Source organism: Oenanthe melanoleuca, chromosome 3, assembly GCF_029582105.1.
Source record: "Oenanthe melanoleuca isolate GR-GAL-2019-014 chromosome 3, OMel1.0, whole genome shotgun sequence".
NCBI classification, from domain to species: domain Eukaryota; kingdom Metazoa; phylum Chordata; class Aves; order Passeriformes; family Muscicapidae; genus Oenanthe; species Oenanthe melanoleuca.
This window is the reverse complement of record NC_079336.1, coordinates 63097783-63125494: the sequence shown is the minus strand read 5'-3', so window position 1 is coordinate 63125494 and position 27712 is coordinate 63097783. Positions and strand designations below refer to the sequence as shown.

Sequence of the window (27712 nt, the reverse complement as noted above, 5' to 3'; positions counted from 1 at the left end):
TCAGAACTGAGAATATTTTAAATTAATTGTATTATCAGTAGACATGTATACTATATGTTTGAATTAATGGTACTGACAATTGATATTTGTAACACAAGTGCTGAAAACCTACATTTAGCCAATACTGTAAAACAGGGGACTTCTCTCAGAAGAAAGTTGATATGAGTGATTGTTTCACAGTCTGATGATAATAATAAGATATATTTCACTTAATGCTTTTAAAGTAAGATATCTTTCACTTAGTGCTTTTCAATTTTCTTTTCACTGAGGACAGATCATTGCACTGCACAATTACTGAGCTTTGGATGAGATCTGTAATATCATGGCTGAGGTTATATGTATATATAAAGTTGTAAATATTAAATATATAGAAACATATTTATAACTCACATATAGCTGTACATACAAATATATATTATATGGTATATAAGTGTATTACATCATACATTGTACATGTGTTTATCTAGAAATGGTATTATTCGTATCTCCTCATGCTATTTAAAAAATGTCCAGTGACACCAAAGTGTAAAGCTTAAATTGATTCAGTGCTGCTAAGGCATATATTAATGAATGAGAGCAAAAATTAAAGTGATGTCCACAAATATTGAATGTACTAAAACAACTCCATAGGAAATGCAAATATAAAAGAGCAATGAAAAAATTCAAAGTTATGAAATTATGACAGAAATGGCTTTCCCTTTAATTCTACATTATCATTACATACATACAGGTTGTGTACATGTATTATTCAAGGAATTATTAATTTTTAGAGATTATTTATTGTTCACACAAACACTCAAAAGACATTCAGTGTAGCTAGCTAAATGATCCTAGACAAAGACTTCCTGTGCCATGAGCTTTGTCTGGTTTCTAGAAATATTTTGTGAGTCTGAGTTATAACATTTTGATGCTCTGAACTTATAGCATATCTTGATAAGCTAGTAAATAAACAAGAAAGAATAAGAAATGACAGGGCTAGAATGAGGTAACGTACTTTTACTCCAGATATGAAGGCTTAGGGCAAAATGAGATCTCTGAGTTCTCCCTGTGCTGACCAGGTTCCCCCAGCCCTTCCCACTCCCTCAGCAGAGCAAGCAGTATCCTCAGTTTGGGGATTGACCTCCAAAATTGCCTGGAGGGGGCAATGACTGCATTTTGGCATACTGCCAACTTTGACTCACAGGGAGATGTGAGTAGCAACTTGGGGCTTTTCTAAGGGCAAAGCCAGGCAAACGCTTTGTATGGGGTATGATAAGAAGAAAGGCAGGCAGATGATACAGAAAGTAAAAGGCCATTCCAGCTCACAGCTTATGCATCAATCATCACAAACTCTCAGTGGCAGTTTTTATATCTGTGTGGCACCAAGAAAAGCTTGGGCATCACACGGGCTGATAGTGATGACACACAGCTGACAGTAACTTTAAAATTAGCTTATCTACTACTCTTCAATTATTTATACAGAAATTCATTTGGTCTAATGCCAAATGGGACCAAAGTGATCAAAGTGATCATCCAGTCTGATGTCCTGTCTATGACAAGTTAAACAATTGCACCAAATTATTTCTTGCTGAAACTCAGATTCAGATTGAGATACATCAATTCTCTTTTTTAGGCAAGATAGACAGCTACTCCTAATTTATTAAATTTAAATTACAGAGAATCTATCTTATTCATAGGTATAATACAGAGGAGTCTTTTGAAGCTTTCTTTGAGAAAACATCATGCTCCTGCTATCTGAAATAGGGTTTGAGCATTCAGTGGGATTACCCAGTAGTTGGTAGTAACAACTGTTAGTTGCCCCATGAGGGACTTTGAGATTTCATTAAGAAAAGATTGAGAAATTCAAATGTTGCTTTTCCTGTCTTTGACTGGACCCTCAGAAGGACTCTTGACAGATGGCAATGTCAAAAGGCTTTCCAAAGTTGGGGTCACCCAGACACTAAAGTTACAAAATAAGTACAGCAGGATAGAAGCAAACCAATAATCTGGTTGCAGTAGTAGTGTGGGGTTAGAGTGTGGCTGAAATCTACAGCACCATCATGTATCCTTTGAGAACTATTTGTTCATTGAACACCAGGCAAGTGATTAATCACTACTGACAGACAACCTGGGAAAGAGAGAAAGATCTGAACATCCTGTTAAACGTCCCATGGAATCCTCTCCTTGGCACGACCCAGCAAGTTGTCCTGTGGGAAAATAAAACCTGTGGGGAAAAATTTTCACCACTCTGAAGGATGAAAAGGAACATTCCAAAGCATATTGCCTGTCCTGCCTTTTCAAACCTACCTCTATCTTCTGCTTTCCCACTTGCATAGACACCTTTCTCTCATCAACAACTTTCATTCCTAAATTAAGGCAATATGTAAAATACATGCTGCAGTCAGCATTTAGCACACAGTGATGATTCAGCTCAGGGTTGTGACAATTGCACAATAAAACTTATGATCTTACTACAAGAAAAAGGAAACCAAAGAACCCAAAAACATAATAGCTGAGAATCCTATCTACAAAATGAACCTTAAAATGATTTTGTTTACACAGTCAAGAAACTGAAAATGGTACTAGCATTTGCAAGACTGCCTTCTAATTGTTCCCCTCTAACACAAGAATTATGATCTTGAGCTTACATTTTTAAAAGTATTTTTCCATTGAAGACTTGCTCCATAACAGTTCTCAGAAGGAGAAAAAAACAACAACCCCAAAATGGAAGAAGAAGTAGAGAAAAGAATGAAGACAGTGTAAATAAACTATGTGGAAATTCCGAATTTCTGTGTACTTAGGTTTTCCTACCTAATGCCTTTTTAATGTTTTGTTGGCACGTGAACTCTTTAATGAAACAGTTAATGGGATTTCATGTATAATAAATATGACTAAGCATTATTCACAAAGTAACTTCCACTAACACATTTCTTTTACAAGTACAAACATCAACAAATACAAAATTCTCAAAGCATCTGTATACCAGAGAATTTACTTTCTTAAAATATTTTCTAAATAAGTATTTATAATATTGGTGAATATCAATAGCATAATTGCATGGATTTTCATTTCAAGGGAGATTAGTTTAAAAGATCTTAATACAAAGTTGAAATATGCTTTTGCCATGATGAATTAGCTTTAATACAAAATTAACTCCAGATGGCACTGTTGGCTTGCATGAAAAAGGGATACTTAAAAAGGGGAAAATTTTTTGCAGTAATTTTTCACCTGTCTCACTGCAGTGTTCTTAAAATCACATGGTGAAACAATACCTTTTTGGCTACACACCAACATTATTATTATTATATGAATTTTGTGTCTGACAACTTGTGTCGGCAGATTTAAATGGTAAAGGTCAGTTTTCAAACTGATTTAAGACTAGTTCACAATCAGAAAAAGCAATAAATGTTTGGGCTTTCCCCCAAAATACCTAACTAGAGTAAGCACTTCCGATAAATATTGCTGTTAAATAGGGGTACATAAAATAAACCCTAAGTATTAAATGAGTATTGGTGTTTAAACTTTTTGATAGAAGTTGTGTTTAAACTCTGTTGGTGGCCTAGGCAGTCTGTTGGTATCCTTGTATAAAGAGAAACACTCAGTTAATAAGAACTGTGAAATGGATTTGGGTTACTTTATAAGGCAGCATTTATGAGAGGGCACAAAAATTTCACCATTTAAAAATAATCCCAAGAAAAAAGTGCTTGTTATCACTGACTGTAGCTTAAATATGTTTGACTGCAAATGAGCATCAATTAGCATGGAGAAGGGGAGTTATGAACTGGAATACTGCTGCCTTAAATTCAACATGAGAATACCCATGACATTGACAAGGTTCAGTGATATGAGCTGAGCACTAGTGAACAACCCTAAGACCTCCTTTGATCTGCAGTTTGACAGACCACAGTGAAGCTGTATAAAAGGACACTGTCAAGTGCAAGCTGTCGCTCTGTAGCCAGCTCAGAAGGGTAAGAGGATGTAATAGGATGTCTATTGTAAGAAGCAGTCCAACAGGGAAAATTAAGAGAATGAATGGAACCATCTAGGAAGACAAGATACTATTGTGAAGAACACCACAAAATACAAGCACTAAAAGAACTGTATACATGACATAGCTCCTCAAATGCTACTAAAACTGACTAGGGACTACAGTAAATCAGAAAGATACACCTTTTCAAAGTTGCATAATAATAACTGAAGAAATACCAGAAAAATTTCAAATATTGTATACATCCCAATCCCAAGAAATTAAATACCTATCAGCAATTACCACTGCCGAATCTAAGCTCAGCCCACAGTACCAGAAATTACAAAAAACAAAAAAAAATTGACCAGACATTTAGAAAGAACTATGTAAATAGAAAAAAAAGTGAGACATATACCACCACTCAGTAAAAGCCAAACCACCACAAATAATATTTTTGGGTATTTGTAATTGTATGCATATGAGGGAGGAAATAATTTCTTCTTCTCACTTATTTTAAAAATGGAGTTATAGAACCTTAATGATACAGAAAAATTACTGAATGATTGAAAGTAATATTTTAGGTTCTGCAGGAACCTAGGGGTGAGAACACAGGAGAGTCAGCTGCACGTGTGTTTGATGTTCTGCATTAGCAACTGGAGTAGGGCTGCAGCCTCAGAGCTTGTAGGAGATGCAGAGGCAAGCTACTGGGCACATTGGGTGTCTAAGTGTAGCTGGTGGAAGGATCCACCTTTTTAGAAATATATATTCTATCTAGAGGACTTCCATTCTTTCCAGCCCGAGAAGGAAAAGCAGCGTGAGGTAGCTGGTGCTGTGTTTGTGTGGGTACTCTGAGTGTCTGTCTGAGATCTGTGGAGCTGGCAATGTGTGTTTCTGTGTTTATATAGTTATATATAGTTATATATATACACATACATGCAAATATACGTTGTGTCTTTGTGTACATGAGTGTCTAGGTGCACGTGCTAGGTGGGATTACATCATCAGTCTCACCAGCAGTTGGACCTGGGAATGTACAGTGGCAGCAGCCTTGCCTCTCTCAGGCTTTTGGGTCCAGAATGATAAACTTTAACATAATTAAGATCTAAATAATTTTGTGTCAACTTTGCTGAAAAAGAATAAGCAAATACAACACATTTATCTGATTTAAAGAACACTGTCTAGGACTAAGTGCTTTTAATTTGTCTTGAGATTGGTTTTTACTGTCCCTTAAGAGGAAATGCTACAATAATTTGCAAAAACCCCCAAATCTTCTGTAATTTCTCTGTCCTCTTTGTGACTTAGACATACAGATTGTACTTGGGAGCTTTCCTAGTCTTTTGTCTTGCTTAATTCTTCTCCTCACAGCACAGAAAATGTATTTTCCAAACCAGGCCTTTTCCCCACTCTTGTTCAGTGCATTTTCTTAAATTGTCAGCAGGCATGTTTCTGTTCCAGATCTCTACCTAAAGCTGAGCCCTAAGAAGGTGAGTCTTGCAGTGTGCTCTCTGATTTCCTTATATTTTGTAAAGATGTCGATTCATGCAATCAAACTTCATTTCTAAGAACTATGGAACAAAAAGTTTTGTTGCCTAGTTATTTCACTCAAACAGTGAAAAAAATGTTGCTTGGAGCAATATTTTCTTTAAGGTCAGTATCTTGAAACATTTGACTAAATATGTAGTTAGATCAACCTACCTTTAATTTCATCTTTCTGCAGTTCTTTCAGTTCCTGAACAAGCAAAGACTCACTCTCAGTAAGTGGCCAACTATCATGCAACACCAATGCCTCTATTGAATACTGGTAAGACTGTGAAAGAAAATGCAACATGCTGAAGTCATAACAATTACAGCAAGAATTCAAGTCCTGCAGGTTAGTAAAGTACCAGCTATTGAATTCAGCAAATAAAACACGTAATTAATTTACAAGCTTGCACATAACAGCATTCACAAGAAGCTTAAAAAAATTAATGTTAATTCCACAGATCTTAATTTAATTCCTGTGAAATTAAACAATTACTCATGTGTTTATCAAGTAAAATTAAACTGGGCTACACAATAAGGAGCTAAATTCCTGTAAGATTTCCATGTAACTTCCCTATGTATGCCATGTACTAAAACAAAGACTTTTGTCTTTGATTTTTAAGACTGACCACAGGGCTTTGAGCCCTTGTACCAGCACTCAATAATGCCTTAATTTGAGGTAGAGGTGACAGGGTCCATGGGCTGTATTAAACATTGCCTAAACTGAACTGGAAACTATTATATTTATAAATTGTTCTCCAAAATTGTAATGCAAGTTCTAGGTCAAACGACCAACTTTGGAATTTATTTCTCAATAGTTTTTGTTTTCTCAGGTTATTTTATTGTGATAAAATTCAACTATGAAGAAAAAAAATCACAGCAGAAAAATATGTAGAGATATAAAACAGGAACTATTTTAGAAAGTATCCTTATTTTCTCTACAATAGATAATACTAAATGACATCAAGAAAAACCCATTGTTTGACATTAGCCTCTGACAAAATTGGCTTGAGTAGCAGTTATGTGTCTGTTATTAAAGCTTGCAGCTGACTGGATATATGCGTTTCTCTATGCAAACTACTACAGATGGCCTTCCGTAATATCGTATTTCAAAGAAAGCTCATATTGAAACATCAAAATGGTCATTTAATTTCTGGCAATTTTGATTTTTATGTGAAATTTATGCTACGCTTGTATTGGATTTGCCAAATGAACACTTAAAGATAGAGCAAATCACCTTGATATGAAATCCCCTACTTATTTAGTCATTCATACATGCACATCATCCTTTTTTCATCACCTAATTCAAAAGCTACCAAAAATCTTAATTTTGGATTCCTTGCTCTTGCCCCAGGATAGATCTCCACATGTACCAAAAGAATTAGCAATAACCTTTCACTATTTGTTAGCTTTTTTTTTTCCTTCCTAAATCCCACTGATTAACAAACTCTTACTTTTTGTGGACTTCCAACATTATTTTCAAAATTTTCTGAGGCTAAAGATTCATCTGTTAATACCAGTCCATGTTCCTGTACAAGGTCTGTCTTGGAAGAAGCTTTGCTGTCCTGTGCAAGGTCTGTCTTGGAAGAAGCTTTGCTGTCCTGTGCAAGGTCTGTCTTGGAAGAAGATTTGCTGTCCTTTGATGAATGACGACTGCCTTTTTTTGAGTGTCCAGTTTCCAATCCCTTCTTTGTACTACTTCGAATAATGTGTAGGTTTTTTACTGCAAGATGACAAAAGAAGTCCAGAAATTCTATAAATTACTGGTATGAGGTAAAGAGATGCCCCCAGAAAGTATCAGAAAGAATTAATATAGTCCATTTTCTCATACTGGATTATACTCACAAGCTTCCAATTAAAATTATGCTTATTCCAAATACTACCCTGATTTCATTTTGCATGCAAATCACAAATATCTTAAAAGTAAATAATGAGAAAGTTGAGACTGTGTATATATGACTGTTGTTACTGTTTATAAAGCATGTAATTTTTCCCTCAAAGCCCATGCTACTTTCCTGCATTAACCACCACAGCACCATGCTATATATTATAAAAAATAGATAGCCTTGTGCTCCCTATGATAGGATCCCTTTGTGACTAACCTAATTTAATAAATTGCGTAAAACTGGATGAAGGGAAGAGGTGCATAGGCCACAGTATGCAATGCATACTCTTACAAAAGTCTCTTATCTAATATCTTTGTGTCAACCTTAAACAAAGATCATAGCTAACTTGAGCTAAAAAAGTGCCAGTCTTGAAAGGAGATATAAAACTATTTGTGATCTATCCTTCATCAGTGTATATAATTGTCACCTAAGGAAGATGTTCATGGGGGCAAACGGTGAAAACCAGAATGTTCTATAGAAGGGTTGGCACAGAAATATTAATGCAGAAAACATAAATTTGTTTTCTTTCCTAATGCCATTGAAATGTGCAATATTCTTTTGCCTGCAGGTCTACAGAGAAAGTAAAGAGAATTCTAAAAGTGAACATCTCAGAAAATTGAATAAGGACAAAGAATAACACCTCTGGGGAAGCAGCTTCACCTGTGTTACACTAACAGCTGGACCATTAGCTGGAAAAGAGATATCATTTTGACTTCACTGAGGACAAGAGGCTTTACTCCTCCAAAAGTTTATTGTATAAACAAAGGATGATACTGCATCATTGCAACACTTCAAAACAAAAATGCACACTTTCGTGCGTGTTGGTGAAATATCCAGGGAAATTCACAGGAAGTGGCAGAATTATTAGACCAGATTCAACAAAATTTACTGGTGGTATGTCAAAGTATAAAAGCCAAATCAGAGGTTAAGTATGCCCCTAGAAATATTGTTAATTCATAAGAAATATTGTTTCTTATGAAAGCCAAATGTCATGGATTACTTCCTATTGCATCTTTCCTCTGCATAAGCCAGTGCTTCCTTGTTCCTAAGAAAAGCATTAGAAGTCAGAAAATCAAAAAAGACCTTGCAGAGATGGTCTCTTAAAGAGGTCTCAAACTCCTAATCACAAGTTCTGAGTTGCTCTTCTGCATTGCATTCAGAATCCTTAGCACCAGAGCCATCCCTCTTGCTGTCATTGTGGCAAGGAGGCCTGAGAGAAATGTGAAGGAAAACAATACTTGGTTTCTTCTAAACCTTTTTTAGGATGTTGCAACTCCATGGCTGTTATTTTGTGAAAGGTATGCATAAGCAAGCCTGTAACTGTGGAATAGTTTCTCACTCAGTTGCTGCTGAGCTTTCTAGGTATCAGTTAACTTCCCCTGCTGGGAAGTTGAGAGTAGACGTAATTCACAGTGGTTAGATTATTAGGTCTTTCACCAGAAGGAACCAAAATCATGAGGCTTCCACTCAATAGAAGTGCATTTGGATGGATAAGAAGCAATATCCAAAGACCTGAATCTTGAATATTCTACATCTGCAAGAAAACCTGCTGCAAAGAAAAAATTTGTATTCCAGATGGAAGAATAACTACATAAAGACATTTTCTAATTGCATAAATTGCCCTTAGGTTACCATTTAGCAATATCTGCATTAAGGTTTCTAGTCAGGAATGATCTTCAGTGCCTGTCTCAGCACTATTAGCAAGGGCTACTAGATGTAATTTACAAAAGGGCAGCTTGTGAGGCCACCCAGATGTACTCCCTTGGAGTCAACAGAGAGGTGAGCTCCACTCGGGGATGTGCTGTGGCTGGGGCTTTAGGAGATGTGCACTGCCCTCTGCCCTCCTCTACCGAGCAACATAGGTGGAGTTCAAGGGAAGCTGTATTGCGTAGGCTACAACTGGTTTTCATGAATGTCTCGCTGTTCTCCTCTTCTCTCTCTCCTAAACCTGAAGAGCTTGAGTATTGAACAATTCTATAAAGATTTTCCCAGAGGAAGATGCTGCCATGAAGACAATTCATTGCAGAATGGTGAAATCCCCTGTAAGACTCAATCTGCTTCCTTTGCAGGAAAGATCCCTTGAAAAATCTCTCCAAAATATATACACAGCCAATAATTCTCGCAATGGTCACCAGGTGGTGCTGTAATACCAAATTTTTTTATTACTACCTACAAAAGTATGTGTATGTCACTCTTGCTTTTCCTAAGTTCTGACTGGAAGAAACTTCTACCTACCTCGCTTCTAGATTCAAACAAATATCTGAAAGATATTTTGATAAATTTTAACAGGATTATACCAGACTGTTATTGTGGAAAATAGACTAAGCTTCACTTGCCCATCTGTGCTCATAAAACTGCTGTGCTTGTATCAACAAAACAAAGTGTGGTCGCAATGTGTATGTCAATACTTAAGTCCTTTATTGTCAAGCAAATGTTCAATGTTCAAATCATCTGCTACATCTCAGAAGAGGTAAATATATTCAAAATCAGTTGGTTTAATGTAGTTTTTCAGCTGTAAAAGACATTAATAGAACAGCTGTGACTGGAGATGAATTAACAGGCTGTGGGTGGGTGAGCAAAGGAGATAATGTTTTATTGGTGATGCTTGCACAATAATGTCACTTAAGAGAACTTCAGGCAACACAGTGATCAATTCCATGAGAGGCAAAACGTGTGGTAGTGAATAAGTGTCAAATTTAGGGATTGTATGTGGCTTAACTAACAAGGCTGGTGCCAATGGTATAACCAATGCCAATGGTGTTTTCTGATTATTCTTATTCTGAGAAAACATACTATTTTAGAGAACAAAGAAATACTGACAGAAGGAATTTTGTTGTGTTGAGTGTCAGTTGTACGAATCTTCATCTGAACTTGGCATCAGGATTTCAGAATGTTTCTGTGTTGTTATTGTAGAGGTCATAAAAACAGTTTTCACAATAGCAAAGTTACATGCTTTTACAATGGCATAAATTGAACCACTGCTAAACCTGGAGACACTCAACAGATTGGGTAATACCATACTGTCATATTGGTCATACTGTCATATTGAGTAATTTTCATAATATTTTCATTTAATTTGGATGCTATGAAAAATTCTACACAAAGTATCCTCTTTGTGATATACAGGATGTATATTAATAGAAAATAACTTCAGTGTTAAGGCCAATTGGTCTAGTATTGAAAAAAAGTAAGCGTTATAAAAAAATACAAGCAAAAGTAAAAAAATCCCAATAAACAGTGACAGCTTCACAATCATTCATTCCAAATGGCAACTCTATATATTCACACATACTTAAAGAGCATCAGAATATTAATTTCAACTTCAAATACAGCCTAATATCATAACACGATTTTATGGCTACCACTGCTATTCCCTGATACAAAAACCTTCCTATTTTCAATCAGGTTAATGTAACAGATATTTCACTGAATAATTCTCAGTGGATTAAAATAATTTTAAATTAGCAGAAATTATTTGTATCATAGCACATTAGAGGTAGAATGTTTTTGACTGATTTCTGAGGATGTTTCGCAAAGTTCTCACCTGTGTCCTGGTAGACTGGCAAAAGCAAAACAACACTTCCAGTTATTTTGCCCCATCCTCTCCCTTTCAACATCTGGTGGAATCCATTTCTCTTCTCTGTCACTTGATTGTGCCTTTTAACTTATTTCAGTCATCAGACTATCACCTTTGCAATGAGACAGTCTCCTGAAACAAAGTTTCTCCTTTGCTTTACTGAGGGTAGTTCGGCAATTTATTGCCACTATTGTGGTGCTGATCCTAAGCTGAGCTATTTTATACTTCCCTGTTTCTATTTCCACCAGTCTACTATTAAGTTTACTAGTCCACTTCCACATTCCAAAAACAGTAACCAAAAATAGCTACTGATTATCTTGGTAACTCAGAGAGAATCATGACAGCTTCTCTATGACTTCCTTTAAAACACTAATGTTTTCATCTGATGAATTTCATTTTATCAGCATGGTCTACATAGGATTAAAATTTACATTTCTGGTAATAACAAGGTGCAGTTTAGAGAGAAATCAAGATGTTTCATAAATGATTATTTTTTTTTTCCATAAAGCATTGGAATTTCATATTACACATTATGCTAAAGAATCATGCTTGAAAACTCCACAGTTCAAAATAGTGGAGGTGAGCAGATGAAATACAATGCTATTTTGGGCTTTAGCAAAGCAATAATCCAGTATTTGAACAATTTGTCTTTGCCTTAGGTTCCCAATATGTTCAAATAGGCAAACCCAGATTTACAGATTTACTGTTTAGAAGTCTTCATAGAAGGACTGAAGACTTTCATATCCTACAAATCTTATGTATAGCAGTGTCCATGGAGAGTATAGTAGCAGACTTGTTGGCTTATAAACATCTGTTTTATTTGAGCAAACTTGTAATTCTTATGGAGAATTAATTTTAAAATTTAAACACAGCTATAATGAATAATTCAAAATAGTACACAAATAAAATGGAAATCATGTGATTTAGTAGTGAGAAAAATTTCCTAACAAGAAGGAAAACAAATAGATTATCAAAGAAGATGGCATGGCAGTAGCCTCTAAAATCTATAATGTATAAGTAGTATAATGGAGGCAGGCAGATGATACTTAATTTTTGTTTAAAATTACCTGACCACTACAGTGTCCATTATTCAAAATATGTCTAAGAATTATGTACCTCATTCAATTGTACTTACTGGCTTTAAACAGTAAAATTAAAGATTAATGAAAAGAGCAGGTAAAAATAGTATTTTCTGTGATTATCTACAGTTACTGTAAGAATGTATATCCTGCAGTGAATAAAATAACCAAACATGGCATACAATACTTACACTGGGAGCTCAGAAGTGATTGATTACTCCAGAAATTAAAAACTGGGATGACTGCATTGCCCTTTCCAATGACACTTGTAATTTCCTTCTCATTATCTAGGACTTGCAGTTTAATGAACACATCTGAATTAGAGGTTTGTACCTGCAATGTAGCAGTATGTGGTGCTGTGACTTTTACAAAATACCTAAAGAGGAAGCAAAAAAAATACAGCAATATAACCAACTATACCTAATCATTTTCTTTTAGGAAAGTACCTAAATGTTGTGCTGAACTGGACGCAAACACTTAAAATTGAGTTATATTTCAACTGTTTTCCTGGAATCTGATGGGCTAAGCTTCCTGAAGTGAAGTTTAGTGCAGTGAATCAATATACAAAGCAAGTGTTGCTGCTGAAAAATGGAGTGGTCTAGCTGTTTCTTTTTTTACCAAAGTACCCAAGAAAAGAAAATTATTTGCTTTCAAAAGGGTAGGGATATCTCTTTTGAGAGCAGTGGCTACTTTGGTCAGCTTAAAAAACTGTGGCATTAAAAACCTGTTGAATCAGACTCTGAGGACAAAATTCAAATAATTGTTATGTTGTTCAAATAGTTATGTTGTAACCCATTGCTTTATGTATGATATGCTTTCTGTCCATAAATTCAAACTGTTATGACTAATCTCACCAAATAAGCAAAGAAACAGCAACACACAAAAAATTCATCACCCTGACTTCAGCAGATTTTAAGCAAAAAAAAAATTTAAGATTGGCAACATCAGAAGGGGGAAAAGAATGAAAATCATCAAGAAAGAGAGTGCTTGCAAGATTTTAGTGCATCTGTTTTGCTTCCATTATGTGTTTCCTTTTTTTATGTTGAAACTGATTCCTTCTCTTAAAGAGACCTCTATCCCAAGATTAATCCATTGGTTTGAAATATTGAAAAAGCATTCAAGAATTGGATGTTTTAGAATTAACCTTCAAAATATACACATTTAATCAGCTCTAAGCACAGGGTCTGTTGTAGTAAAATGTGCAGTTCTTTGTGAAGAAACTTCAGGATAGCAATTTAGTAATGGTCAGTTCAGAATTCAGAACAGATTTTTATGAACTTTAAAAAAGGATTAATAAAAACTAAATCACATGTTTGTTAAATATATTGTCCTAAAAGAATCAGCATGCTAAGATAAAACATATATAATTTTTTCTGCCAATACTGCAATGGAAATTCTGATATACAGGGAAAAAAAAAGTTTTATTTCTGTGTTAACTAAAGCTTTATTCCAATAGCTGAAAAGAGAAATATAATTTTATGTCTCCTCCCCACCTGCAAAATCTTGATTTTAATACATGTTTATTCCCCAAAAGTACTACAGAATTTCAGTAATTGGCCTATGGATAAGACTGAGCTTACAGAAATGCAAAATACTGAATTTTTATATTAAAGTTATAGTCTATGCACTTCACACCTGCTCTTCATTAAGTAGTGGCAATATTTCACAAATAACACTTTTACTAATCAAAAGTTAATTTGATAGCCCATAAAATTCAGATATTTCCATCAATATTCTCTCCTTCTAAAAAAAAGAGAAAAGGAACACACTTTTCTGGTAGGGATGGTTGATATTAAACCCAGAATTTATTAATTATTCTCTCAATATTTACCTAAACAGTAGGAACTCCTTGTTGGGTATGTAATGCTCCTTAAATTGCTGGGTAGAATAGCTACTATTCACAGCCTCACGAGAGAGAAATGGAAGGGTACTACGGGAGCTGATGAAGCGGAGCTTCCATTTCCCACCTGGCACAGGCTGGTCACCAGTGTGTGCCTCAGCCACAAAAGTGTATCCTTTCTGAAAGGGGAAAACAAGTCATTTTTATGTGGCAATAACACCACTCAACAGGCACTCTGTGACTACATGCAACACTTTTTTTCATTACACTTATTAGCATATAATATAATAAGATTTCCTTCATCAGCGAGAATCTTATAACTCCAGACTATTCTAACCTATGGAGCATCTCTTGTTTTTGCAATTTAAATTTGGCAAAAAGTCACATAGCAAGTTAAATCCAATTTCATCTAACGGAAAACTGACAGGTGTTTATAGGGGCAGTTACAATTAAAGTCCTGAAGTCACTTTCTAACCAAATTATTTGATGATTTAAAATGCTTCTTCATGCTTAGACAGTGTGAAAGGAGGGGTGGATGAGTTTGCTGCATGGAAATTTAGAGATGAGATTACTTTGGTCATCAAATCTGAGGTTAAATTACATCTACCCTAATTTAATAATGCCATTGCAGATACAGCATGAAATTACAAGATATTAATCTTATTTTTACAAAGATCTGATTTAAGAAAAAATATTTCTAGTATTAGAAAATTCAAGTAAAAAATAATAAAAAATGCAACTTACAATTAATAAGGCTGAGGCAGATATAGGTGCTCTTTATGAATCCTCAGAACAGGAATATGAGGAGCCAGGAGATAACATAAAAAGTTTCAAACTGATTAATTTGTATTTGTGAAAATGAAGACAATGTGAATGTGATTACTTGAAAGGCAGGGGCAGCAAAAAGGGATATAAGGAGTGAAATGGCCACTTGTAATGTTGCAGGGAAACTGAGAATGAAGTCCATTCTTCATTTAGTCTAACTAGCCATACTATCTCCCTATTTCAAATATTAAAATTTCATGCTCCACCCAGGAAATAGTCCAAATGAAAATTCTTTAAAAGGCTTTATTTCTTCCAGTCCTCTTCTAAATTCCGTTTAAAGAAATCAGTGTTTGGCAGCAAAAACAGCTTTGCTGAAAAATCCTTACAATAAATAGGGTTGTGATTTCAGGACTATCCAATAATTCAGGGTTTCAACTCCAGAAGTACTGAATATTTAGAATGGAAGTAAAATAAATAATACATTATTCCAATTTGTGTAATTGTAGCAGTAAGATACTTTACAACCTTTAATACCCACAAAGTTATAAAAATCACTCAGAGTAACCATTCAGGAGAACTCACTTATTTAAACATCTAGTTAAGCACAGTTACAGGTCCCTCTGTTCTTATCAAGTACAACTCGAGAATGATTTAACCAGATATTCAACTGTTTTCTGACAGCACAGGATGCACGAGGAGAACAATTTCTCTTGTGTGTACACCTATCTATAATCTTATAAAATCCTAATTTTCACTAAAAATATTCAGAAAATTTAGACTTAGGACCAAAAGTTTGTTTGAGCGAGCACTTTCTGAATACTACGAGCAATTAGAAAGCACAATAACTGAATTTTGTATCTGGTAGGAAGATCAAGTCACGATTGAAAAATAAGAAAATAGATGTCAACAACCCCATTAGATTTATGTCTCTTTCTTAAAAAAAACCTTCAAGAGGTTTCACAACTTACTTACATATCTTGTTACAATTCACTGTTTCTAGAATCAGAAAGGATTGTTTTCTAATATACCACCCAAACTGACTTTATGGCAATGAAAGATGAATCCCTTACGTCCTTCTATGACTAGACAAGAGAAATAACTGAGAGCTCTCCTCACTCAAATAGACTTCTATTTTCTAGACTAAATATGGTGGTAGCATTGATTTCTTAAACTCTTATCTAAGTAGGTCAGCTGAAGCTTGAATGCTTATCTCTATCCTTTTCTACAATCTGTTCAAAAGACTTGTGAATAATATAGAGTGTAGAATTAAAAAAACACCAAGAACTAAACCAAATTCAACTGTATCCAGCAGTAGAAAAAAACATTAAAAAATAAGAAAATTTAATGCAACCAAAAAAAAGTCCAAATAATTCTAAGCAAGTAGCCAATTTCCATCTAGGCTGTAATGTCTGCAAAAAGAAGACAGACTTTATTGCTAGTGTGCAGATTTTATCTTCATTGTCAATCATTCTGAAATGAACTTTAATGTGTTCCAGGAGTGTCTCTGCAGCAGAATAGCAGTATCTGTTGACAGGATTCCTTTTTATCTCTGTTGTAAATTGCTGAGTCATAGTTTGGAAGCAGAACTGGTAGGTGTATTTTTTTAAAAAAAATACTTTTTATGTAATAATACTGTAATTTAAGAATTCAGGCAGACTGTATAATTTCTTGCTTTATGTACTACATTGTTGACTATTTTTTATAAAATACCGTTACAAAAAATTTAACAGATTAAAATATTACCATTGTATTCTGTGTTTACTAATTGCAAAATGTATAGTGGAAGTATCAATAGAGCTTTCAAAAACTTGTGCAGGTCCACTGAAACAATAATCAACTATTTGGAAACAGGAAGAGACATGCCAAATTGTAGAGTATAAGGTTATATTCTTACTAAAGAACTCAAGAGTTCAGTGATTGAGAAATACAATAAGAACTAGTAGAAATATACAGCATGCCTGCACAATCTCTTTTAATACTCTAAAAATCTCTTATTCCTGCCATTAACCACATTTAATATCGCAAAACATAGACCATTAGTTTAGCAAACAATAGCAAAAATGTGGCTTTAAGAGGGGACTTCTGCAATAGAAGAGCAGGAATCCAATGTAAAGGGCCATTTTCGTTAGTGATTGACAGAATCACTGAGGCTACTGTGCGGTATCCATGGGGAGAAAGATGTACTCTCATCATTCCTTATTCAACCTTTTTATAACCACAAGTTAAACATGGGTACAAAGTTTACTATGCTTAGTGTTATGCATGATAAACAGGAAAAAAACCCCAAAACAAGAGCAGCTGGGAAGAGTACAGAGAAGAGAATAATCAAATGTTTACTAATAAATGTTCAGCACAGAAGCAGATCAGTGATGTTCTCTGTTCAAACTGGTAATAAATAAGGGCATGCTTTTAAGTAGAACACTATGACACAGCTAAAATCTCCACAGAATTTGGGCATTTTTTATTATTTTTAAAATTTTACTTTTCGCAGCAACTTCTTGCATTTACCTTATTTTTGGGATAAACATGAGATTGCACTTTGAAAAAGGCAAGTGGCATTTCCTCCTCTGTGTCATTATTGAAAACATGAAGTTTACAGAAAGGGATAGAGGTAAACACCTTTGTCAATATAAGCATGTCTTCTGGGACAATAAATATTTCCCTAAAAAAAAAAAATATATATCAAAATTATTTTCACAAATCAAAGGATATGTGCAATGCAAAGCAAAACAATATTGCCATGGTTTAACCTCAGGCAGAAATTAAATATAATGCAGCTGCTCACTCATTCCCCACACCCAACCTACCTAAGAGAAAGAACTGGAAAGAAAATATAAATTTCGTATGTTAAAAACAGTTTAACAACAGAAACAAAATATACTAATAAATATTTTAATAATATTAATATTTTTAATTATAAGGACAGGGAAAGAGTATCAGAACCCAAGAGAAACAAATGATGCTCAATACAATTGGTCGCCACCCCCTGACTAATGCTCAGCCTGTTCCTGAGCAATGATCAGCCCCCTTCCAGGTAATCTTCCCCCAATTTATATACTGAACATGACATTGTCTGGTATGGAACATCCCTTTGGCCACTTCAGGACAGCCATCCTGGCTATGCTTCCTCACAGATTTTTGTGCACCTCCTCAATGGCAGTGTGTGAGATACTGAAAAGTCCTTGACTTGGGGTAAGCACTCAACAATCAAAACATGGATGTCTTATCAATATTTTTATGCCCTTAAATCCAAAGTACTCTAGCAGCTACTAGGAAGAAAATGAAGAAGAAAATGAACTCTGTTCCAACCAAAGCCAGAACAAGTACATGTCAGAATTTAAGGAAAGCAGACAGATAAAAAGTAAGTTTTTATCAGGTTGGTGAAAAACCACAGTGTATCAATACTACTTCCCCATAAGAGCTGTAGAGGGCTCTGTGAAACTCACCTGAAAACCAGAAACCATGCATTTGGTGGTTGATCAGCATATGTTACTGCATAGTCAACGAAATACATCTTACACCATTCATCTTCATAACACGGAAACTTTTCAGCTGAATTACGGTTTCTTTTAAACATTTCTCTGGAAAGCAGAAAAGATAAAGACTTCAATCCAATCAGGATGGCATATATATATACTGACTTATGCTTATCATTAAGAAGACTAAATATTAGATTTTACTCATACAGGGTACACAGAATAAAGCGGAGCAAATATTTAATAAAAAACATTTCATCCCTTCCATCAGGGAAGGGATTCATTTCCTTTGTAATTTTGACACTACTAATGCCCTTACCATGCTTATTTTGTGGAAAAAAAAACAGTTCACAAAAACTGTCTGTGATAAAATAATTTGATTTATTACATGATTACCTTAACAACATTATTGCATACTGTTCAAAATTTAAATCAATCATAGTCCACAGGTTTTTCAAAGTTTCTTCAACATCAGTGTTTTCTTTAGTACCTAGAGATAATAAAATAAGTTAGAAAATATAACATCCAATTTTGCTTTTGTTCTAAATTTACACCTTCCAAATACTTGCACAAGTAAATTGCCTTATTTATTTGGAGTTTTACAGAAGTCTCACTGAGCTGAAAACTGTTTTTTTTTCCTTTGACAGAGTATATTCCATTTATCATCATCTTTGTACTTTTCAGCACTTCTACAATTGCAAAAATGATGTGACCAATATTTTCTCCAATTTACAGTTTTTTCACTGTGGTGATATGTGGTAAACTGTCCTTAGATAATAGGATATTTAACTCCAAGCAACTTTCATCTGCAGATAGCAGGAAGGAGTAGGGATGTACCTAAACTGTCTGTGCAGCTAACAGGAAAAGAACTGGGCAGCTCCAATGGGTAATTCATCCCACCCATGCTGGATAACTCATATAAAAGGATGTGTTGTCAACTCAAGGTGTCTGCTTCTATACATGGAATACAGATGAAGACTAGACTAATTTTAAAGTTTTCAGTAGTACAATATAAATCTTGGTTTATTCCAATAAATACCTTATCCTTTTAAAAATAAATGTCACTTTTTCTAAGTCAAATGTGTCCGGATTCAAGGCACAAACTTTGAATCTCAGACTAAAGACCATCTTGTTAACCCTTTGTGTATCAGCCTAAAGACACTGTTACTATCAAATTCCTTTCCTCATGTGGGTACTTAAAGATGATAGCAAAATATTTTCTCATCTGGTCTTTCTGCAATTACAAACTAACAACCTGTAAGCACAAGGCCTATATTTAATTCCAATCCTTACAACTCTACTCAGAATTTTGCGGTTGCTATTTTTCTTTCTCCCTGGACTGTGGACACAGCACGTGGACACAGCTGAGATAACAGAACTTCTGAATAGGACATGTGCTACAAGTTCTGAACTGCTATGCAAGATTCCTCTATCTATATGCACAAGAATGAAGGATAGTATCAGTACAGTATCTTCGGAAGACAGCATCAGACTTTGATACCATGCGCGTTCCACTGACTAATCATTATGACACTTAGGTTCTTGTATGATTTCCTTTATATTTCCAGAAAAAAACCCTAACATTTACCACAGCTCTGACCTAAATCTACATGAATATAAATTCTGGTTTAGAATCTATGCAAATCTAGGTGCATGTATCTTTCAGATACTTTTTAGTATCATATGTGCTGAGTGGTTAAGTGTACTTAATAAAACTACAAGTTCTATTTCATTAGTTTCAGTTAATTTGACCTAGATATTAATTAGTAAAGAACTCTTTTCAGTGAAGATTTGAATAAGATGAAATATGAAACATTTTTGAAAGGCATTTTTAAATGACACACCTGGTTCTCTGCTCTTCAGTATTTTCCTAATATAGAACCCTCTCCAGATGGCTTGAATTTTGAGAGCTGCTGCTTCTTCTTCAGATGTGGGAGTTCGATTCTCCCAACCACTAAGGGATTTCTCCTCACTGCTCTCTGAAGGAACGGAAGAACTAGTAACATCAACAAAGCTGGAAGTGCTGTAGCTGCCTGTAACAAATTTGAAAAGAAAAAAAAAACAAACACAAAACAGCAGGAGAGTGATTTCAAGCATAAAACTTCTATGATGAAAATATCACTCTTGAAATTTTTTTAATCATAAGTTGGAGAAAATATACCTTATAATTACAAAAAGTCCAAATATCAGCTACTTTGCTAATTACAAACATCAAATAATTTAATTTTTTCCTCTTCTGGAAATGGACAGCTATTGAAGAACATTTTTTAAAATCATGTCTCCTACCGTAATTTTAAAATGTTCTTCCAAACATGAACCGAAAGGATTTGATACACTAAAGCCTGACTCTGTACAAAGCTTAAAAGAGCTTTGCAAGATTTAAGTACTTCTGTCTCTCAATCTGATAATTTTATAAAGTAATAATATCAACACCAATGTTGTGCAAAACATTTTGTTTAGCTTTCACAAAAGGAGACACAGAATAAGGGTAAGATCTTTGATAAAGGGAGAGTTCATTTTTCTGACTGACTTCTTTACCAAGGAGTTCTGAAGTGGAAGAGAAATCAGTGAGTTCTGACAGGTTAGCAGTGAGCTCTTTGAAGGTATTCTTGTCTAGAAATTAGCATCCTGGGAGCCATCAGCACCAGGACATAGGGAAGGGTGGGGAGCAACACTCCAAGGGGCCAGTGCCAGGGGGTAGTTTGGAACTGCACTCATATGGAACAACGGGAGCAAGACAGCAAGACAGGAAGGAAACAGTGCTGCAAAAGCAAGTACCAACAAACAAAAAGGAGAAGAGGAATCTGCTTGAAAAATGTAGACAGCATTGCAGGCAAACAAACTATCTTAAGATATTGCTTTCATCAGCCAGATCACACATTTCAATCTAATCACTTTTACTCAATATTGCTAAATTTGGCTGTGTTCTCAAGCCATCATTTCTCATGAGTATTGCATTTCCAAACCCTAAAAAGCCTCTTTAATACTTGGGGACTGGAAGATTACACAAGCACACTACAATATAAACCAGATTAGAACTCAACAATATAAATGGCACAGAAACTTTTATAAAACAGAAGCATATAATCAATCACAGAATAATACAGACTCGAGTGGACCACTTGGTCATCTGGTCCAATCCCATATCCAAAGCCAGATGAATTCTGAACAGGTTGCTCCTGCCCAATTTTTTAATACTTCCATAACCATGGAGATATCATAATTTAAGTTGGCATTCTTTTCCAATTTTTGACTAGCCTCACGGTGAAAAATGTTTTCCTAATATCCAACTGGAATTTAACATGTTCTAAGATGTGTCCTGTCTGTGCGCCTCTGGAAAGGCTTTGGCTCTCCCATTCATTCATCACTGTAACACACTTCAAAATGAATTTTTTCAGTCTACAAACTTGTATATTTTACAATTAAATAACCCAGTGGCAGGATGACTTCTGACCCCACTCATCATTGTCTTAATGGAAGGGAAATAGACTTCAGTTTTCAGCTTGTGCTTTGGCTCAGAAGAGTGAGTTCTGTTGTAGTCTACATTCCTGATATAAGCCAAAATAATGTATTATAAAGTAACACTTGTATATATATATGAACACACATATACACATACTGACATAATAGGTAATAATATTCTAACATGGACAAGGAATCAATAATATAGAAAAGTAAATACAAAAAGTATTGATGTGGCATCGCCCTGTGAACCAGCTGAAAACTTCATTCACTGAGGATGTCAAATGGACTCCATAACTAGAAATAAATACCTATACCTCTAGAAATAAAACATTTCATTTGTGAGGACAATGAATAAATGGATATACAGTAAGTTAGTTAATGTTAAACTGTTTCTGAAAATACAAATAAAAAAAATTTGTACGGACTGTCACACAGAAATCAATTCTATTTATAGAAACTGTCAAAAGTTACCGCAGATCAGGCCAAAATCCAAAAATTATGAGTATATATTCCTGAAGTATGTATTCCTAACGATGTTCTTTTTGTTCTAATTTTTTTTATACAATGTCATAAGAACAAAAATATTTTCCTTTGCAACATTTAAGGCAAAATAATGAGATCTAAGTTAAATATTCTGATCTTTCAAAGCTTTTTTTTTAACTCTAACATTACTTAATATTTTTTCTTATAAACAGAGAAATGTATACTGTGAAATGCTTTGAATCAGTCTTGAACTAGTGAATGTTTTCAATTCATCAATATTGAGCAAATGGATGTTTCAAATCTGACATTATGATTGGAAATGGATTTGTCAAAAATCTCTGACATGCCTTAGTTGCTAATCAGAAGACACTGTGCTAATAATAAAACCGAAGCTTTCAAAGCAGCCTAGCAAGATACTGTTCACCATAAAATCACTGCAGTTTTCCCGGAGGCAATGTAGGAATGATTTTTTTTTTTAAAAGGAGTATTTTGCATGTATTCAAGAGGCACTTTACATATTCAACCAAATAATGTCAAACTTTCCCTCACCCCTTACTAGAACTTAAGTTCAAATCCAAAGTACAAGAAGAAATGAATGTTCAGAATTCTCTTTTCAGTCACACAAAAAAACTGTAAAAGCCATCATCTTAACTGATGTTTCTGAAGGAGAGAGAAGCTTGCTCTGAAAAAGCTTCGGCAAGGCTTCCCAAATACAGTTTCATAGTTAAGATAAGCTTATAGACAACAGCTTGACTTCCAACTAAAATTTCAGACCAGAAGGTTTTAAGAGAACTGTACACAAAGGACACTCCACTTCCAAAGTGGAATTTATCCATGAGAAAGAAATGTAGCCCTTGAAATGTGCCTAAATGACTGTCAAGTGCTTGAGACCCCTGAAAATCAGTGCCACAGATTTCCACTGGCTCACTATTGGGCCCAATGAGACCAGCACAAGGTAAACGAAAAACATGTTAAACAGAGAGCAGGCAGGCATCCTGACACGCTTCCTTTCCCAGGAAACATCACATACCTCTGTAAATTCAGTACCTCATGACTGCCCAAAGTTCTGTAGGGTTCCTTTATTCACTCTCCTTCCAGAGAATACAACAGAAGAGCCATGCCATGATGAAGCACTCGGCTTCAGATACTTCTTTTTTCCATATGCTCACATAGCACATAAACACTTGTTTATTGTGGATTTCTGCTAATTGCTCCATAGGCATGGATGATCCAGTCAAATAAATATGGCTAGATAATTTTCAGGATGGCTTCTCAGAAACCTTAGCAGACATGACCACTAACTACAGTAAATCATAATATCCTTGCCCTTGCTAAATCTGGAGACACAGTGGAAAATGAATATGCCAATATAAAATGGAGGTGTTGTTTCAAAAAAAGGTCCTATTTGACCTGATATACTTGCAGACACAGATGACAAAAATATTCTATTCATCTGTTGTGGTAGCTTACACTGATGTCTGTTAGGTTCCAAAGGGTTACAACCTCAGGTCTTGACAAGATTTGAGCAACTAACCTGACAATGCAGCAGTGCTAAGGTGGGGGTAGGGCATTCAGCAGATGATAATCCTTTGAGGCCTTTCTATAATGCAGTTTACAAGTGTTTTTTCTGCTATCTACCTCTTTTTCCCTGACAGTTCACTTGGTTTATGCTTTATTTCTTTAGGGTTCTGCATGGAATCTGAACAAAAGCATGCATTTATTCCAAAGCAACCTTTATTAAGCAGGGCAAAATGTCAATAAAGGTCAAGAAATGTTCAATATCAATAAAACCAAAGGGAAACAATTACCTTTCCAGTTCAATAAGGATATCTTGTAATTTAATTCTAGAAAAGCAAATAATTTAAAAGGATATACTGGACATTGGAAGAAACAAAACTGAAACAGAACTTTCTTTCTCCATATATTTATTCCACTTTTTTGATTCAGTGCCCAACTCCTAAAAAATATTGTCACAGTGGATTTCATACTTTAGTAATTTATATGAGATCTTTGCTACAACCTGTCAACTGTGCTAATTATTCAAATCTATTTTAAAAATGTCTTCTAATGCTGACAAGTGTTTAAGTTTGTTTTTTTTTTTTTGAATACAGAAATCAGTAGCACAGCCAATTTTAAAAAATGTGACAGGTGTTGTTTACTTTAAGTGGTGTGATAAATGTCAATTTGCTGACCCTTGTAACATACTCTTTTCATGGGATGCAATTCTTTGAAAAATACCTGATGTCTCACGGGAAGAATAACCTTCAAAAGAGAGGAGATTTAGAAGAAAGCTCCCAGTAAAGGGAAACAATTATAAGGGTTTTCTTAATATGACAAAAGTATTATGACATCGTGTCAGTAATGATATTGTGTAAATTTTCATTTAGTTTTTATACTATTTTTCCAGAATAAACTGACTAATCAAAAGGAAATTAGTATCATTTTGTTTTGATCAAGTAGAAACACTTTAGAAACACTTCTGTAAGTTCACAAGACAAAGAAAAAGCTAGCCCCCATAAAAAGCCTTCAAATGCTAATCATGTCTCTTCCCACCAATCAGGTAAATTATTTTTCTGTTGTGACATGAAACCATATATATAAGGCTTTTATTGGTAAATTAAATGCTAACACTAATAGATTAAAAAGTTACAGAGACTGAAAAATAAGTCCTAAAATGGAAAAGAGCCATATTTTTCGTTGCCAGACCAACTTACTTCTAACTGCATAAAACTCCAGGCTGCATAAAAAATGAAACAAAGAAACAGTGGGAAGAGAATTATCCCTTCTTGTAATAAATACCTTGGCTCCTCTCAGAGTACATTCAGGTACACAGCACACCCTGACCACAGGCTGGAGAAGAGGCAGATGGTGCTGTAGCCAGTTCCACACCACATGGGTGTGACTAGACAGCCAATGAGCCAGGCAACAGTAATTTCCCAAATAACAAGCTTAAAAAACAAGCAAGCAATCAAGCAAGACAACAAAAATTAAAATATTCCTCTCCGCAAATCCAAACTAAAACCTCTCAACCCACCACTAAGAAATAGCTGAACTTTCAATTAAGGTACTAACTCGAGTCTTCCTTGACTCTCATTTTGTGAACAATACAGGCATTTAAGCTCTTTTCAGCTGATAATTTGAACAAAAGTGATGAGGTGCAGTACAAGAGGTAAAAAATGTGCATGTTTTTTAAAGTTTGGCAATACTGACAAATGCAACTCAAAGACCAAGGACAATTTTATAAATAGACTTTTTGGAACAAAGAAAAGGATCATTACTATTCTGAGAGGAGCCTCAGATGTCCTGTCAACAGTAAAAGTCTTAGGCTTAAAAATTAACAGTGCCTACTTAAGCAAGAAAAAACAAGAACAGAGAAGAGTTGGCTTCCCTGAAAATAAGAATGGGCAGATATATTTGAAGTGATTGGCAATGTCAATACATTACCTGAAAACACAGTGTCACGCTCAGAAATATCGTCTTTAAAAACCAAAGTGAAGGACCTGAAGGCAAATTTATATCTGTAAAGATCCTTCTTGTCTAATACACATTCGATCAAATACCAAAATGCATCATTGAAAACCTAAAATCATAAAGAGGAAAAATATTCAAGGAATGATTCATTTATAAAGACTGATTTATATTGCTTCTCATTATTGTTTCAAAAACTGTTTCCCTCTTTTCTTACCATGTATAAATGAAGTCTTCAACTTCCTCTACCAAATCTGTATCTCAAAATTAACCCCAGCTATAGGATTACGATGCTTCAAGACAACAATAGAGAGAAAACCTGTTTCATACCTGGCTTATAAAAATAAGAAAATATAACTTATTCTACAGTGTTCACACTCAGAAACATCCTTGTGGTTTATGTGCAGGGGGTCGATGGCCTCATACCAGAGGACAGAAGAACATATTGTAATTGCTATCATGACAATGGGAATTCTGATCTTGAGGTTTCAGAACAGAGACTGATAACTGACTGGGAATGCTTTCCAAATTAGGAGGTGCCACAGCATGGGAAGATTTGGCTCTATTTTTATGCTTTGACATATTGATGCTCTTTAAAGAGCAAAAATCCAATCTTTTCCTCCCCCACTCCTAGTAGATGGGAATTTTAAAATGTGTTTTACAGGACTGGTTTCACAATCTGAGTTGAAGAACACAGTAACAACTTACTGGAAAATACAAGATTTTTCTCTTTCATTGTCCTGAATTTCAGATTTTTCTGCTTTCTGGAAATTCATTGGTCTTCTTAGAGGGGGGAAATTAAGGGATATGTGTGTTTATGACTACTGAATTTTTCTTAAAGTTTTGCACATATTTCACATGAGCACAGGCATTTAAAATTTATATATTCCATTCCTGAGTTCAAACCAAATTTTTTTTTCCTGGTGAGCAGTGCACCTGTAGTCCTTCTTTACTAATAAATTTAATTAATTTATTAATGCTGAATTTGAGCCTGGTGTCAAGCCCATGTATAAAAGTGCTGGCTTAGGTCTTTTAATTTTGAATATCAGCGATTATAAAAATATTAAACCCTTTCTTCTATTCAATCTAAACTACACAATCTAAACTACATGAGCTTTCCAGTACTTTCATGAAGATAAACTAATCTGAAATATATTAAATACTGCCTAGAAAAATCAAGTTATAGCCATATGATCAACATTTGCATACACACAAAAATTAGTGTATCTTCTATTAAAATTTTTTGTTGCAATCTTTTTATAATATAGGAAACTTATAGAATAGCCATCTAGAGAAAAGTGTAATATTTTCATCATGTATCTTTAATTTATCATACATACAGAGCAGAAAAGTTAAATAAGAATGCTATAGTTTCAGGAAACCAAAGAAAACCAACTTGAAATACTGTGAATGAAAGAACTCATTATTGCCTTCAGAAATATAAGCTTTAATAATGTTTTCCTGTTCCAACATCAACATTAGGCACAGAAAGCAAGACTTTTTTGCATTTTAGGTAGTATCTTTCAAATTCAAAATGAACTTGTAATACAAAAACAAGCTCATGCTTTCTGCCCCAAAGTATGCTAAACTAGATTGACGGAAATAGACTCAATTTAGAATGTGCTACTCTGTGAGCACTGAAATTTTTCTTCTTAAAGGAAGATAATGATCATACAGTTGGAAGTTATGTCACTTGGGCTTACACTTGATAATGAATGTCACATTCAGAGCATGCAGGTGGTCCTTGTTAAGTACACAGGCATTGTTTTGAAGAGGACAATGACAATGTTGAGCAGTTATCCAGCTTCTGTAGCTTTTAGATATGTGTTCATTCAAACTATTTGCTCACCTTGACATTTTCTTTAGTTGTTTTAGTATCATGGAGGCCAGGAGGACAATGAGCTACTTCCAACTCCTTCAAGGCTTTAGGAAGTTCATCCTTATTGCTGAAATTATTTATCACATTTCCAACAGCTTTCAGGATAGCTGTAGCCTGTTCTATAAATCGAGAACTCTCCTGGGGAAAGAGAACAAACTAAACATTGCTAGAAAAATTGCTTTAAGATTTTCATTGGTTTTCTTTCTGAGCAATGACAGAATGCAAGTTTTTTTTTCTGTGATGAAATACAAAACTTTCAGAATTCATGCAGTTGTTCTTAATATTATGAACTGGAAAATCAATTATGTCTCTAATATACAAAAGCAT

General features: G+C 34.7%; 1 protein-coding gene across 1 annotated transcript in view; it reads right to left on the bottom strand.

Moving 5' to 3' along the window:
• ADGB (androglobin) overlaps nt 1-27712 on the bottom strand; it is a 95215-nt gene that overhangs the window by 9398 nt on the left and 58105 nt on the right. Inside the window, exons 20-29 of the mRNA XM_056488630.1 lie at nt 27356-27523; nt 25483-25618; nt 19935-20123; nt 18487-18580; nt 18061-18195; nt 17123-17276; nt 13841-14028; nt 12201-12385; nt 6922-7190; nt 5642-5753 (exon numbers count right to left, since the gene is read on the bottom strand). Coding sequence (XP_056344605.1) covers nt 5642-5753; nt 6922-7190; nt 12201-12385; nt 13841-14028; nt 17123-17276; nt 18061-18195; nt 18487-18580; nt 19935-20123; nt 25483-25618; nt 27356-27523 — 1630 coding nt within the window. The remainder of the gene's footprint in view (nt 1-5641; nt 5754-6921; nt 7191-12200; nt 12386-13840; nt 14029-17122; nt 17277-18060; nt 18196-18486; nt 18581-19934; nt 20124-25482; nt 25619-27355; nt 27524-27712) is intronic.